Raw genomic sequence first — 14,490 nt, 5'->3', positions numbered from 1 at the left:
TTGCAAAAAATATTTTGATACTTTCTTTTGTCATTTGATTTAGTATTTTGAAGTTGTAATGTTGGCACAATATTCAGGTGCCTCAACTTTTGAACAGTTCTCTAACCTCTCTTCAGTTGCAAACATTTGGTTCCAGAGGATTTTGTCATCCTTTACAATAGCAACTTGGTTGAGAATTTACTAGTGGGATAATCCTTTTCTTCTTTTTCTTCCCCTCCTTACTTCTTTGTCTTTTTATTATGTGAGAGCCCAGTTTTCTAGAAGGAGTTACTTCTGTGTCTAGCTTTGTGGTAATATGTTTAATTGTCCATAAGTGGCACTAACATCCCTTTAAAAGTTCTCATTTCTCATCTGTGTTTGTAGAAGTTTAATTACAGGAAACATCTCTTCTCTGAGAGTAGTCAAGATTCAAGTACCAGTACCAGTGAACTATCTTGGACCAGTAACCAAAAGAAGAAATCCCTAAAATCATACTCTAATAGAAAAAAGATAAGAACCAGGAGTAGTGTAAGAAGTAAGTTTGCCATATGTCTTCTTTTGAGTCACTTTTCAAATAAATCAGCAGGTATTTATTTTTTAGTATGTGGTAGGAAAAGGTACCAAAGAAATATATGATCGTGAGGTCTCTTTCCCTGCTATAATTACATTGGAAAGGCAAAATGAAACACAAAACAGAAGAATATGGGATTAACCAGCAATTAAATATGAGCTATGGATAAATGGAGTAGGAGTTCAGATGAAAGGAATCTGGCATGAGCTGGAATCATCACGAAAATCTGCAAGGAAGAGATGGGTGGGACCTTAGCTGATGCTTGGGAAAAAGCGTAGGATCTGAAGAGGAGACAGGGAAGCGTTATTAGTTAGGAAAAACTACAAGGACAAAACAAGGATATGAGAGTGACATTCGGGGCAGGTCTGGGACAGAGAATTCATTCTGGGTGGTGAGGAACAAGGTTGAATGATTAGCAAGGGAACTTAAGAGTAGACATTTGAACATAAGTGGGAGTTGCTTTAGTATTTGCATGTTGGAAGGGGGAGAAATGAATTTATGTCTTGTAAATCAACATATCCATTATATATTTGTTTTCTTTCATTTTAGTCTTGCCACTTTTCCCTCTCAGTAGTGGCAGTGACCATGACCACAAGAAAGACCAAGTAAGTAAATTTTATCTTGACTGCCATGTGCCCTGTGGGTTAGACTGCATTTAAACCATTGGTTTACTGGTATGTGAATCTCTGCCAACAGAAACTGGCAAGGACTTCTAAGCATTTTGTATGAATCTTGGGTAAAGATTTAGGATGTTTTTTCATTGTTCCCAAACGTTGTTAAAGGATGTTCATTATGAATGATGCTAAAAATCTGGGCTAATTTCCTGCAAATACGTGCTCTTTTGAATTTACATTTTAAAGTAAACTCATTAGGTTCTTCCCTTAGTTTTGTTTGTTGACTTGTCACTTCCAAAGCTTTTTAATGATTTAATCATTTATTTCCTTTGTCAGTGGTTGGGATGCCTTTAGGCTTATATAAATATTGAATAAAGCCTCAAAGTTTCTTAATTTTTCTTCACTTATCCTTTTTTTTTTTACATCAAAGTAGTTAAGAATTTGGTTTTCAGTGTGTGCACTCATTCAAAACCAAATTTTGCCTCTTACTAGCTGAATTACCTCTCTCAGCAGTTGGTTTTTGTTTCTCATCAAATGAGATATATAAGGACTATGGAGTACAGTGCCACATACATACGGGTTTTATAAAGGGCAGCTGCTGTGAGTCTGAGGGTATCAATAGCACCCTGCCTGCCCCTGCAGAAATACCATGCAGGTGGGGCTCCAGCCATAGCTCTGTCTGCTTTCTTCCATAAGCCTGGGGCATGTTGCCCTGTGTGAACCTAAAGGGCTCTCATGTCCTATAAGGACAGAGGTAGGCTAAACCTGTGAGCCAGGGTAAATGCTTAACTATCCACTGACTAGTTCAGCCTGAAACAGTGAGTTACCAGTTAGAAATGGGCCAAAAAAACAATTTCTAGTAAATACAGCATTTGTCTTAAATAAGCACCAAAGAAACATCACAGCTTCAAAAATCCATAAATGTACACTGTGCAACTGTCAAGAAGTCTATGCTGATTTTCAGTGAGACATTGCCAGTCTTGTGTATATATTGGTATTCTAAATACAGTTCTCTCTGTATATGAGAATATTTTAGAGCAGGGATTGGTAAACTTTTTCTGTAAAAGGCCAGATAGTAAAATATTTTAGGCCTTGAGAGCCGTACAGTCTCAGTGGCAACTACTCAATTCTGCCTTTGTAGCCAGAAGGCAGCCATAGACAACATGGAAATGAATGGATATGTTGTGTTGCAATAAAACTTTATTTACAAGAACAGGCAGTTGCTCTAGTTTGCTGGCCCCTGATTTAGAGCAGTGGTTCCCAAACATTTGTGGTCATCAGAATGACCAGAATGGCTTGCTAAAACACAGATTCCTTAGTCCTATCCCTAGTGTTTTTGATTGAGGAGGTTATAGTTGGGGTTTGCATATTTGCATTTCTGCCACATTCCCAGGTATTGCTGATGCACCAGTTTGTGCCACACTTTGAGAACCACTGATTTAAAGTTATCAATCAAAATATGACCTAATGTTCTTCTGATTCAGGGATCTGTGGTCTTCACATTTATCTTCAAATGGAGTAAATCCAATTTTTAAGTTCCTTAAAAGGATGTTGGAAATGTCTTGGGTTGGACAGAGTAGCTCATGCCTGTAATCCCAGCACTTTGAAAGGCCGAGGTGGGAGGATCACTTGATCCCAGGAGTTTGAGACTAGCCTGGGTAACATAGCAAGACCTTGTCTCTACAAAAATAAATAAAAGAAAATGTCTTGGAATTTTTGGATAACTTGTTTTAAATGATTGTGAATACGAATACTTTAAAAAGGTTCTGTGTTTTAGGCTAAACTTCTAACACCATTACAGAAAGACATGTCTAGGCAAAATGACACCATGCCTCTGCAAATTTCTGAAACAAAATTCCAAAGTAGTTCTGCCTTTTTAACTCCTGAAGATTCTGCCAAAAAAACAGGTACATGATCTTCTGTCGACTTACACAGAAAAAATTGTATTTTGGGAAAAGTAGTTTGAGATAAACAAAACATTTTTCTTTTAGTATCTATTGAAGAAAGTGTGAAGGTAAGATTGTTTTTCCCTTTAATGTCTTTATTAGCAAAGGATGGAAGATGTTGTATTTTAATTTTGCTTTGACATTGGAGATCAGCTTGTGTACAAGAATTGCTGGTGTTCTTCCTCTTTTAAAGAAGCAAGACAACTCAAATGATGACCTGTAGCAGGGGTTGGTAAACTTTTTTCTGTGAAGGACCAGATAGTAAATAGTTTTTGTTTTTTGATCCATATAGTTTCTATTGTAGCTATTCAACTCTGCAGTTATTACACAAAACTGACCCTCAGACAAGATGTAAACCAGCAAGTGTGGCTGTGTTTCCATAAAATTTTATTTGTAAAATCACGTAGCAGACTATATTTGGCTTGGGGGCCAGAGTTTGCTGACTCTTGACTTAGAAGCTTTATCTTAACCCTCATTGAATTTTATTTTAACTATCTGTATCTTTTAAGTTTATTAAGAGTAGTGATGTCGTTTTGTTCCCCTTTGTTATTCTGCAGCTTAGCACATTGCCAGGTATACAATGACACTTAGTAAACACTTCACTGACAACTTCTTAGTGGAGCTGCCACTGGAAGAAGAGAAGTAGAGAAAAGAAAAAAAAAAGGAGAGAGAAAAATATAGCATTAAAGAGTAAAAGGAAGGAAGACAGCAAGATGGGGGAAAAAGAAACAAAGGGACTACAAAATAGTCAATAAACAATTAACAAAATGGCAGTAGTAAGTCATTATCAATAATCACTATAAATATAAGTGGATTAAATTCTCCTATCAAAAGACACAGAGTGGCTGAATGGATAGAAAAAACAAGATCCAACAGTATGTTGTTTATAAGAGACTCACTTTAGCCTTAAAGACAAACATAAACTGGAAGTGAAGGAATGGAAAAAGATATTCCATGCAAATTATAACCAACAGATAGCTCAGTTGTTGGCTATGCCTATATCAAACAAAGTAGACTTTCAGTCAAAATCTGTCACAAGAGACAAAGAAGGTTACTATATGATGAGAAAAGGGCTAATTCATCAAGAGGATATAGCAATTGTACATATATATTCACCCAACATTATAGCACCTAAATATATAATACAAATATTAACAGAACTGAAAAGAGAAATAGACAGCTATACAACACTAGTAAAGTTCTTTAATATGCCATTTTCAAAAAGGGATAGATTATGCAGAAATAAAATCAATAAGGAAACAGTGGACTTGAATAATACTGTCGACCAAATGAACCTAACAGACATATACTGGACGTTCCATTCAACAGCAGTGGAACACACATTCTTCTCAAGTGTACATTGAATGTTCTCCAGGATAGATCATATGTTAGGCCACAAAACACATCTTAACAAATTTAATAAGCTTTAATTAATCTCAAATGTCTTTTCTGACCATAAGGGTATGCAACTAGAAATAGTAATAGGAGGAAGACTGGAAAATCCACAAATATGTGGAAATTAAACAACACACTCCTGAATAAACAATGGATGAAAGAAAAAAAACAAAGAGAAATTAAAAAGTATCTTGAGACAAATGAAAAGAGAAACACAATATACCAAAACTTATGGGACACAGCAAAATCAGTGTTATTATAATAAAAGGGAATTTTGTGGCAATAAGTACCTACAGTAAGGAAAAAAAATCTCAAGCAACCTAACTTCACACCTCAGGAAACTGGAAAAGAACAAAGTAAACCCAAAGTCAGCAGAAGGAAGGGAATAATAAATATTAGAGCATAAATAAAAGAAATAGAGACTAAAAAGACAACAGAAATGATCAGTGAAACTAAGAGTTGGTTTTTTGAGAAGATAAACAAAATTGACAAATATTTAGCTAGACTAACCAAGAGATAAAGAGAGAGGACTCAAAATTTATAAATGAAAAAGGAGATAGTACAACATACACCATAGGAATACAAAGGATCATAAGACAGTACTATGAACTGGGCAAATTATTCTCCAACAAATTAGACAGCCTAGAAAAATGGATGAATTCCTAGAAACAGTCAACCTTCCAAGACTAAATATGAAGAAATTGAAAATCTGAATAATGAGTAAGAAGATTGAATCAGTAATCAAACCTCCAGATAAAGAATAGTCTAAGACCAAATGGCTTCACTGGTGAATTGCACCAGGCATTTAAAGAATTAGTACCAGTCCTTCTCAAACTCTTCCAAAAAATTGATGATGGAACACTTCCAAACTCATTTTACAAGGCCAACATTACCCTCTTACCAAAGCCAGGTAACAATGCTACAAGAAAAGAAAATTATAGGCCAATATTTCTGGTGAAGATAGAGGTTAAAAGCCTCAAAGAATACTAACAAACCATATTCAGCACGGTAGTAGGATCATACATCATGTTCAAGTGGAATTTATCATTGGGATGCAAGGATGGTTTAACATACGCAAATCAATAAATGTGATAAACTACATTAACAGAATGAAGGGTAAATTCATAGAATTGTCTCAATAGATACAGAAAAAGCATTTGACAAAATTTACCATCATGTTATGATTAAAAAAACTCAACAAATTAGGTACAGAAGGAAGGTACCTCAACTTGAAGGCCACATATGACAAGCCCACAGCTAACATCCTACTCAATGATGAAAAGCTGAAAGCTTTTCCTCTAGGATCAAGAGTAAGACAAAGGTGCCCACTCTCACCACTTCTGTTCAACATAGTACTGGAAGTCCTAGCCAGAGCAATTAGGCAAGAAAAGGAATAAAAGGCATCTGGATTTGAAAGGAAGAAGTTAAATTGTCTCTGTTTGCAGATTACATGATCTTATAAATAGAAAACCCTAAAGACTTTACCACAAAACTGTTAGAACTAATAAATGAATTCAGTAAAGCTACAGAATACAAAATCAACAACAACAACAAAATCAGTTGTGTTTCTAAACACTAACAGTGAACAATATGAAAAAGAAATCAAGAAAATACCATTTACAATAGCTCAGAAAAATACTTAAGAATATATCTAACCAAGAAGGTGAAAGACCTGTACACTGAAAACATTGATGAAAGAAATTAAAGACATAAAATGGAAAAAGCCCTTGTACATGGATTGGAAGAATTAGTATTGTTAAAATGTCATATTACTCAGAGTGATCTACAGATTCGATGCAATCTCTATTAAAAGTCCAGTGGCATTTTCCACAAAAGTAGAAATAATCCCCAAATTCATGTGGAAGTACAAAAGATTCCTAATAACCAAAGCAATCTTGAGGAAGAACAAAGCCAGAGGCATCACACTTCCTGGTTTCAAATTATATTTAACAATTATAGTAATTAAAACAAGATGGTCCTGGCATAGAGGCAGACACATAGACCAAGGTAATAGAATAGAGAGTCTAGAAATAACCCACACATATAACCAATTACTCTTTGATAAGGGCACCAAGAATACATAATGGGGAAAAGAAAGTCTCTTCAGTAAATGGTATTGGGAAAACTGGATATCCACGTGCTAAAGAATGAAACCTTTGTCTTACACTGTATACAAAAATGAACTCAACATGAATTAAAGGCTTTAAGATCTGAAACTGCAAAATTACCAGAAGAAAATAGAGGGAAAAACCAACTCCTTGACATTGCTCTTGGCAATGATTTTTTGATGACCCCAAAAGCACAGGCAACAGAAGCAAAATAAACCAGTGGGACTACATCAAACTAGAAACCTTGTGCACAGCAAAGAAAACAATAAAAGGAAAAGGCAAGCTACACAATGGAAGAAAATTTTTTGCAGGCTCTATATTTGATAAGGGGTTAGTATTTAGCATATATGAAGAACTTACACAACTCAATGGCATGAAAACAATTCAATTAAAAATGGGCAAAGGGCCTGAGTAGAAATTTTTCCAAAGAAGACATACAAATGGCCAATGGGTATATGAAAAGGTGATTAACATTACTAATTGTTGGAGAAATGCAAATCAAAACCATAATGTGATATCATACTTGTTAGGATGGCTATTGTCAAAAATATAAGAGATAAGAAGTGTTGCCAAGGGTGTGGAGAAAAGGGAACCCTTGTACACTGTTGGTGGGAATATAAATTGGTATACTCATGGTGGAATACATTATGGAGTTTCCTCAAAAATTTAAAAATAGAACTGTCATGCAGTCTATCAGTCTAACTTCAGGGTATATATCTGAAGGAAATAACATCAGTATCTCAAAGAGAGTTTTGTAGCCCTATGTTCATTACAGCATTATTTATAAGAGCCAAGATATGAAATCATCACAGATGTTCATCAATGGATAAATGGATGAAGAATTGTGTACACACACATACACACAGAAATATTATTCAGGCATAAAAAGAAGGAAAGCCTGCCATTTGTGACAACATGGATGAACTTGGAGAATATTATGCTAAGTGAAATAAACCAGACACAGAAAGATAAATACCGTGTGATCTCATATGTGGATTCTAAAAAAGTGGAACTGATAGAAGCAGAGAGTAGAACGGCGGTTGCCAGGGACTGGGAGGTGGGGTAATGGGAGTTGTTAATTAAAGGATACAAACTTGAGTTATAAGATGAACAAGTTCTGGGGATCTAATTTACAGTGTGAGTAGTGATGTGTTAATTAATTTGATTGTGGTAATCATTACACTGTATATACATATTTCAATTCATAAAGAATAAAAGGAAATAAGGAAGGGGTATCTGAGGGAGAGCAGGGAAAGAATCACAAGATTGAGGTTGAAGAATCCTTGCCAATGTAGTTGGGCCAGATGGGCAGCTACTGAAGGTGCTGATCCAGTCGAGGTACCAGGCTATTCATTTTATCTACAGAGCTACAAACCTAATAAGCATCTATGCCCAGAAAGATACAGTCAGTAGTTTTTTGTTTTATTTAGGACTGTGTTCCTTTTTTTTTTTTTTTTGATGATGAGATTTAATATCCAGAGCAATAGTGAAATGTTACTGCTTCCAGGTTTTACTTGGTGTATTTCTTCACTTGAAACTTTTCTCTCTAACACTTAGGGCTTCAAGGTCCTCACCCACCAAGCGAGTTCTCTTCCTTGGAGCACTCAGAAGATGAAGAAAATGTGTATAAGGTACTAAATTGTTGGTAATTCATCTGGTTTTCCAGAATTAATATTAAGGGGTAACACAGCACCACTTGTTTCTTATTTTGCCATAAAATACATATATTTGTGGTCTGTTTTGTTTTTAAGATTGTGAACCAAGAGTCATTAATGGAGAGTACTAGCTTCAAACATAAGCTGCAAAACTTGGAAGATAGAGGTGAGAGAATAATAAACTCTTTTTCTTATAGAATACAATGAGATCTGATTTTGGCAGGCTGGGCTGTTACATTGGAGCAGATAAAATCACTTTATAGAGTGACTATTGTCAGGCCATGGGGTGAGCAGAGGTCCAGGTAGGTGTTCATGCAGGTTAAGAGGAGAAATGGGGGCTTCATTCAGTTCACTCAGGAACCAGAACCGCTTGTGCCAAGGAAAATACAGCCTGAGACCAGAATCCACCAGCTGTTCACACCTCCTCTCCTGTCTCAGAGGAGGGCATGGTGGGGGCACCTAAGGATTTGGTCTAGAGCTTATTCCTACCCAAGTGTGTAGGTCACTTGCAGTTTATAAGAAGTGTTCTAAAATGTTGTCTGGACAAATTATTAAAACTTCTGAATTCATTTTCTCATAATCACAGTGCTATGAAAGTTTCCAGTCTAGTTCACAGTGTTGTCTATGATACAATGTATAATGTTGTATAGAATATAACATAATGAATTAATATAACACCTCTCCACTCTTTATAGTTTCTTAACTGCGTGTTTTTTCTTTACATTTTAAATTATGTATCAAAAAGATTCAAATAGTTATAAATTGTTTTTCAGATAGTAACACAATAAATATCTACAAATCAGATTCATCCAGTTATGCAGATGTTTGCTTTATAATCCTTTTTTAAACTGCACACATCTGACAAGCTCTTCTGAATGTACAGTATTTTTTCAGAACGCACAAGTGGGGAAAAAAAGTAGTGGAATCAAATGCAAAATTGATTCCTAGGAATTCTTTGTATATTCTGGACATGAGTCCTTGGTTATATATGTTATAAATATCTTCTGCTTTGTGGTTTGCACTTATCTCTGTGTATAATGTATTTATAATTGCTTTTTTGATAAAAGGTTTTAATTTTAGTGAATTCTAATTCATCAGTCTTTCCTCTATGGTTAGTCATGTGAAATTCTTTTCTACCAAAAAGTCGTATTATCATATATTACTTACTATTTTAATACATAATGGTATATATATTTCTAAGTGCTGCTTTAGGTGAATTCTACATTGTAGGATATAATACATCCTACAATATATAACATTTGTTATTGTTTAGTTTGAAATATTTTTTAATATATAACATTTGTTATTTAGTTTAAAATATTTTCTATTTTTTATTTTGATTTTTTCATTGATATAGTATACTTAAAAGTATATTTCTTAATTCTCAATAATATAGGATTTCTTTAGCTAGAGAACGAAATGTCTTTCCATTGATTTGTGTTGTCTGTGTGTTTTATAGAATTTTAAAGTTTTCTCCATGAAGGGCTTATGTATTGTTGATGTTAATTCCTAGATATTAGTGATTTTGTTATGATTTTGTTACTGTTGCTTTTAAATTTGTTGTTGCTAAAGCAGAGAAATACTATTAATTTTTATAACATAATCCTGCATCTTACAACCTTGCTGGGCTCTTATAATAATTTCTCTGTTGATTCTCTTGGTTCTATGTTGATGATTCTATTATTTGCCAAAAAATAGATTATCTCTCCCCTTCTGATACTTAGATCTTTTGCTTTCCATTCTTAATAGCATTGGCTAGTATCTTCAGTATATGTTAAACATAGCAATGAAAGTCTGCATCTTTTTCTTATTTTTAACTTTGTAAAAAATGAATCTGAAGTCTCTCCATTAAGTAAAACATATACTTGCTGTATATTTCTGGTATATAATCTTTACCAAGTTAAAGAAGTTCCTTTCCATTCAGAATTTGCTCTGAGTTTTTTAAATCATAAATAGTATTGAACTTTACAAAATGTGTTTCCTGCATCAACTGAGATAATCAAATGAATTTTCTCCTTTAGCTCATTTTTTCCTTCCAAATTTATTGTGGTATAGTTTAAAAATAAACACTGTATATATTTAAGGTATGTTTTGGTGATGTTTTGATGTCCATGAACATTGTGAAGTGATTATTATCAAGCTAACGAACATATTCATCACCTCACATAGTTATCTTTTCTGTGGGTGTGGTAATAGTTAAGATCTACTCTCCTTGCAGATTTTAAGTCCATAGACATTATTATTCACTACAGTCATTGTGCTGTGCATTAGATGTCCAAAACCTTCTCATAACTGAAAGTTTGTACCCTTTGACCAATATCTCCCATTTTCTCCACCCACTGGGCCCTAGTAACCACCCTTCTATGTTAAGTGAAATAAGCCAGATGCAGAAAGACCAACACTGCATGATCTTACTTATATGTGGAATTTTAAAAAGTCAAACGCATAGAAACAAAGAGTAGAGGGGTGGTCTTTTTTGTTTGTTAATGTGGCAAGTTACACTGATAGGTATTATGATGTCGAATCACACTTGTGTTCCTGGGATGAACCTCACTTGATCATGGTGTGTTTAAGAAAATATATACTCTTGAAAAACAAAATGGGACGCATTGATTTACCAGACTTCAAACTATACTACAAGGCTGTGGTTCTTAAAACTGCTTGGTATTGGCACAAGGGCAGGGACACAGACCAGTGGAACAGAACAGAAAATCCAAATATAAAATCATCCTCATATAGCCATCTAATCTTTGACAAAATAGACAAAAACATACTCTGGGGACAAGAATCCCTATTCAATAAATGGTGCTGGGAAAACTGGATAGCCACATGTAGAAGACTGAAACAGGACCCACAGATTTCACCTCTCACAAAAATCAAATCATGGTGGATAACAGATTTAAACCTTAAATGGGAAACGATTAGAATTCTAGAAGAAAATGTAGGAAAGACTCTTACAGACATTGGTCTAGGCAAAGAATTTATGAAGAAAACCCCTAAGGCAATCACAGCAACAACAAAAATAAATGAATGGGACCTGATTAAATTAAAAAGCTTCTGCACAGCCAAAGAAACAGTCATGAAAATAAACAGACAGCCTACAGAACGGGAAAAAATTTTCGCATACTACACATCAGATAAAAGACTGATAACAAGAATCTATTTAGAACTCAGGAAAATCAGCAAGAAAAAAATCAAACAATCCTATCAAAAAGTGGGCAAATGACATGAATAGAAATTTTTCAAAAGATATAAGAATGGCTAACAAACACATGAAAAAATGCTCAAAATCCCTAGTCATCAGGGAAATGCAAATTAAAACCACAATGAGATACCACTTAACTCCGGTGAGAATGGCCTTTATCAAAAAATCCCAAAACAACACATGTTGGCGTGGATGCGGAGAGACAGGAACACTCATACACTGCTGGTGGGAATGCAAACTAGTGCAACCCCTGTGGAAAGCATTATGGAGATACCTTAAACAGATTCAAGTAGACCTACCATTCAATCCAGCAATCCCATTATTGGGCATATACCCAGAAGAACAAAAGTCATTCTATAACAAAGACACCTGTACCCGAATGTTTATAGCAGCACAATTCACAATCGCAAAGATGTGGAAACAACCCAAGTGCCCATCAATCCACGAATGGATTAGTAAACTGTGGTATATGTATACCATGGAGTATTACTCAGCTATAAGAAATAACGATGATACGACATCTCTTTGGTTCTCCTGGAGAGAGTTGGAACCCATTATATTAAGTGAAGTATCCAAAGAATGGAAAAACAAGCATCACATGTACTCACCAGAAAATTGGTTTCCCTGATCATCACCTAAATGCACATCAGGGAAGGAAACCAACTGGATATCAGACTGAGACGGGGGGTGGGGGGAGGGGATGGATGCATGCCTACATGATGAGTGCGTTGCCCACCGTCTGGGGAATGGTCATGCTTGAAGGTGCTAACTCGGGAAGGTGGGGGAGGAGGGGATGGAGGTATGACTACATGGTGAATGCCAGGTGCACTGTCTGGAGAATGGACACGCCTGGGGCTCTGACTCAGGGGGATGGGTGGGACATGGACAATGTATGTGACCTGAGGTTTTGTACCCCCATGAAGAGCTGAAATAAAAAAACATATATACACACACACACACACTCTTGGGTATTTTTAGCTCATAATTAATTAATGAGCTTTACATCTACATTCATGAGGAACAGACTTAAGCTTTTCTCCTGCTATCATTGAAATCAGTGTCCCACCAGCCTGTGGAGGGAGGCTGAGCACCTCTCTCTCTGCTTTTCTGGGAAAGTTCATCTACAGTAAGGTAACTGTTTCTTAAAAGTTTGGTAGAAATCACCTATCAAATTACCTGGGAATTTTGGGGATAGAAAGATTTTATCATCATCATCATCATTATTTGAGACAGAGTCTCACTCTGTCAGCTGGACTAGAGTGAATGGCATCATCATAGCTCACTGCAATCTCAAACTCTTAGGTGCAAGCTATCCTCCTGCCTCAGCCTCCTGAGTAGCTGGGACTACAAGCATGTGCCACCAGCTAATTTTTCTATTTTTTGTAGAGGCAGGGGTCTAACTCTTGCTCAGGCTAGTCTCAGATTTCCAACCTTGGCCTCCCAAAGTGCTGGGATTACAGGTGTGAGCCACTGCACCCAGGCTTACTTGTGTTTTAATGTTTACCCTGGAACTTTTGATGTGCTGTGCTTCCAGAACTGAAAGCAAGGAGGGTAATTTTATTTATGGTATTGCATTTTGCCCTCATCTGCCTTCTTAGGCCCCCAGAATCAGAAAGGAGTCAGGTGCTTAGCTCCTTCATTCCATTCGGTGCTGTGAATGCCTAGTTCAGTGCCTCCTATGTAGAGGCATTCTGTATTTGCCAAGGTAACCGAGTAAGAAACTTATAAAACCCAACATTTAATGATGTACTTCTGCATGATTCCATATTTGAATAAGCATTTATACATGGTCACAAATATTTGTCAGTTGGTTTATAGATTTTTAAAATGCATTAATCCATACAAAAGATATTTTAGCAGTTCCCATCAGACTGAGTAATTCAATGGTAAAGATGGTCCTTAATTTTTCATATTCTCGGCACTTGATAAACATTGGTAGAATAAACAAAGGACTTGGCAGTGAGAAAGTGCTGTAAATATCACATGGGAGAACTTTTGGTGAAGAAGATGCTATTCTGTTGGCCTTTATCATTCTGTGCCACAGGGTGTCGCTTCAGAGCAATGTTTAAGAAAATGCCTTAACTTAGGAGACCTGGCTGTAAACCATAGGATTGGTTCTTGTCGAGCGTTAACAATTGTTTTTACCAGAAATATGAGTTTAAAAGTGCAGCGTGGACAAGAAACTATGTTCTCTAAGACTTGTGCCTTGGAGGCCACCCCAAACAACTTCACAAGTTCCTCATATTGCCAAAGTCTTCAGTTTTCATGGAAATAAAGAAAGCTGTTCTTCCGAGAGCAAGGACACACTCCCTCTGCCAGCCACCAACAAACACGTGGATTTCGCATTCTTTGGAGATGACCTTTACTATGTTTGTGTTCATTTTTGAGCTGTTCTCTGTGTGTAGCTTTAACTCTTTTCTGAGAATGCTGAAAAGTGCTGGTTAACAGAGGTATGCAGTTACCATGGAAATAGAACCTAGCCAAGGACATCACTTAGGACTTGTAGCCTTTCATGACATAGCACGGGTTCCTCTGGAGAGCCATACCTTGGGTCCTGGTAAAGCACTGTACCAGCATTGCCACTTCAGAGAAGGGTTCTGTGTGTCAGGCTACTTCCACGTCCATGAAGTCATCCGTCTGGATGATCCTAGTTAGTAGGGTCACAAATTCCATATAATTAATTCAAGGGCTGACCAGGTTGTTTATGCTGTGTTCCTGGATTTCTCTTTCTGGTGGATATAACTAGTATCTGTGCTGGCAGATGCCCTGCTTTACCCTGGGTAGTGCATGGATATGATACGTCCAAATTCAAGCCTGTGCTTTGGGCTTTTGCTACAAATTTGCTATAAAGGAGGAAGAAGAAGAAAATAAAATGTCCCAGAAAGGGCAGAACAGTCAGCAAAGAAGGAAATGTAATGGTCATTCATCAGTGCCTAATTGAGGCTATCTGGAATCCCTTCTAAGTGGTTCTTTTGGGCCCTGACTTGGGGTATAGACACCACAGAAGATTCAGGCAT

At 36.2% G+C, this 14,490-nt stretch overlaps 1 protein-coding gene across 1 annotated transcript in view; it reads left to right on the top strand.

Annotated features, from left to right (window-relative positions):
* LOC123638775 (synaptonemal complex protein 2-like) overlaps positions 1–14,490 on the top strand; it is a 72,882-nt gene that overhangs the window by 41,382 nt on the left and 17,010 nt on the right. The window contains exons 21-25 of the mRNA XM_045552605.1: positions 367–514; positions 1,100–1,155; positions 2,942–3,071; positions 8,171–8,244; positions 8,365–8,434. Of these exons, the coding sequence (XP_045408561.1) occupies positions 367–514; positions 1,100–1,155; positions 2,942–3,071; positions 8,171–8,244; positions 8,365–8,434 (478 nt within the window). The remainder of the gene's footprint in view (positions 1–366; positions 515–1,099; positions 1,156–2,941; positions 3,072–8,170; positions 8,245–8,364; positions 8,435–14,490) is intronic.

Source organism: Lemur catta, chromosome 5 (genome assembly GCF_020740605.2).
Source record: "Lemur catta isolate mLemCat1 chromosome 5, mLemCat1.pri, whole genome shotgun sequence".
Classification (NCBI taxonomy): Eukaryota; Metazoa; Chordata; class Mammalia; order Primates; family Lemuridae; genus Lemur; species Lemur catta.
This window is presented reverse-complemented; position numbering and strand designations above follow the sequence as displayed.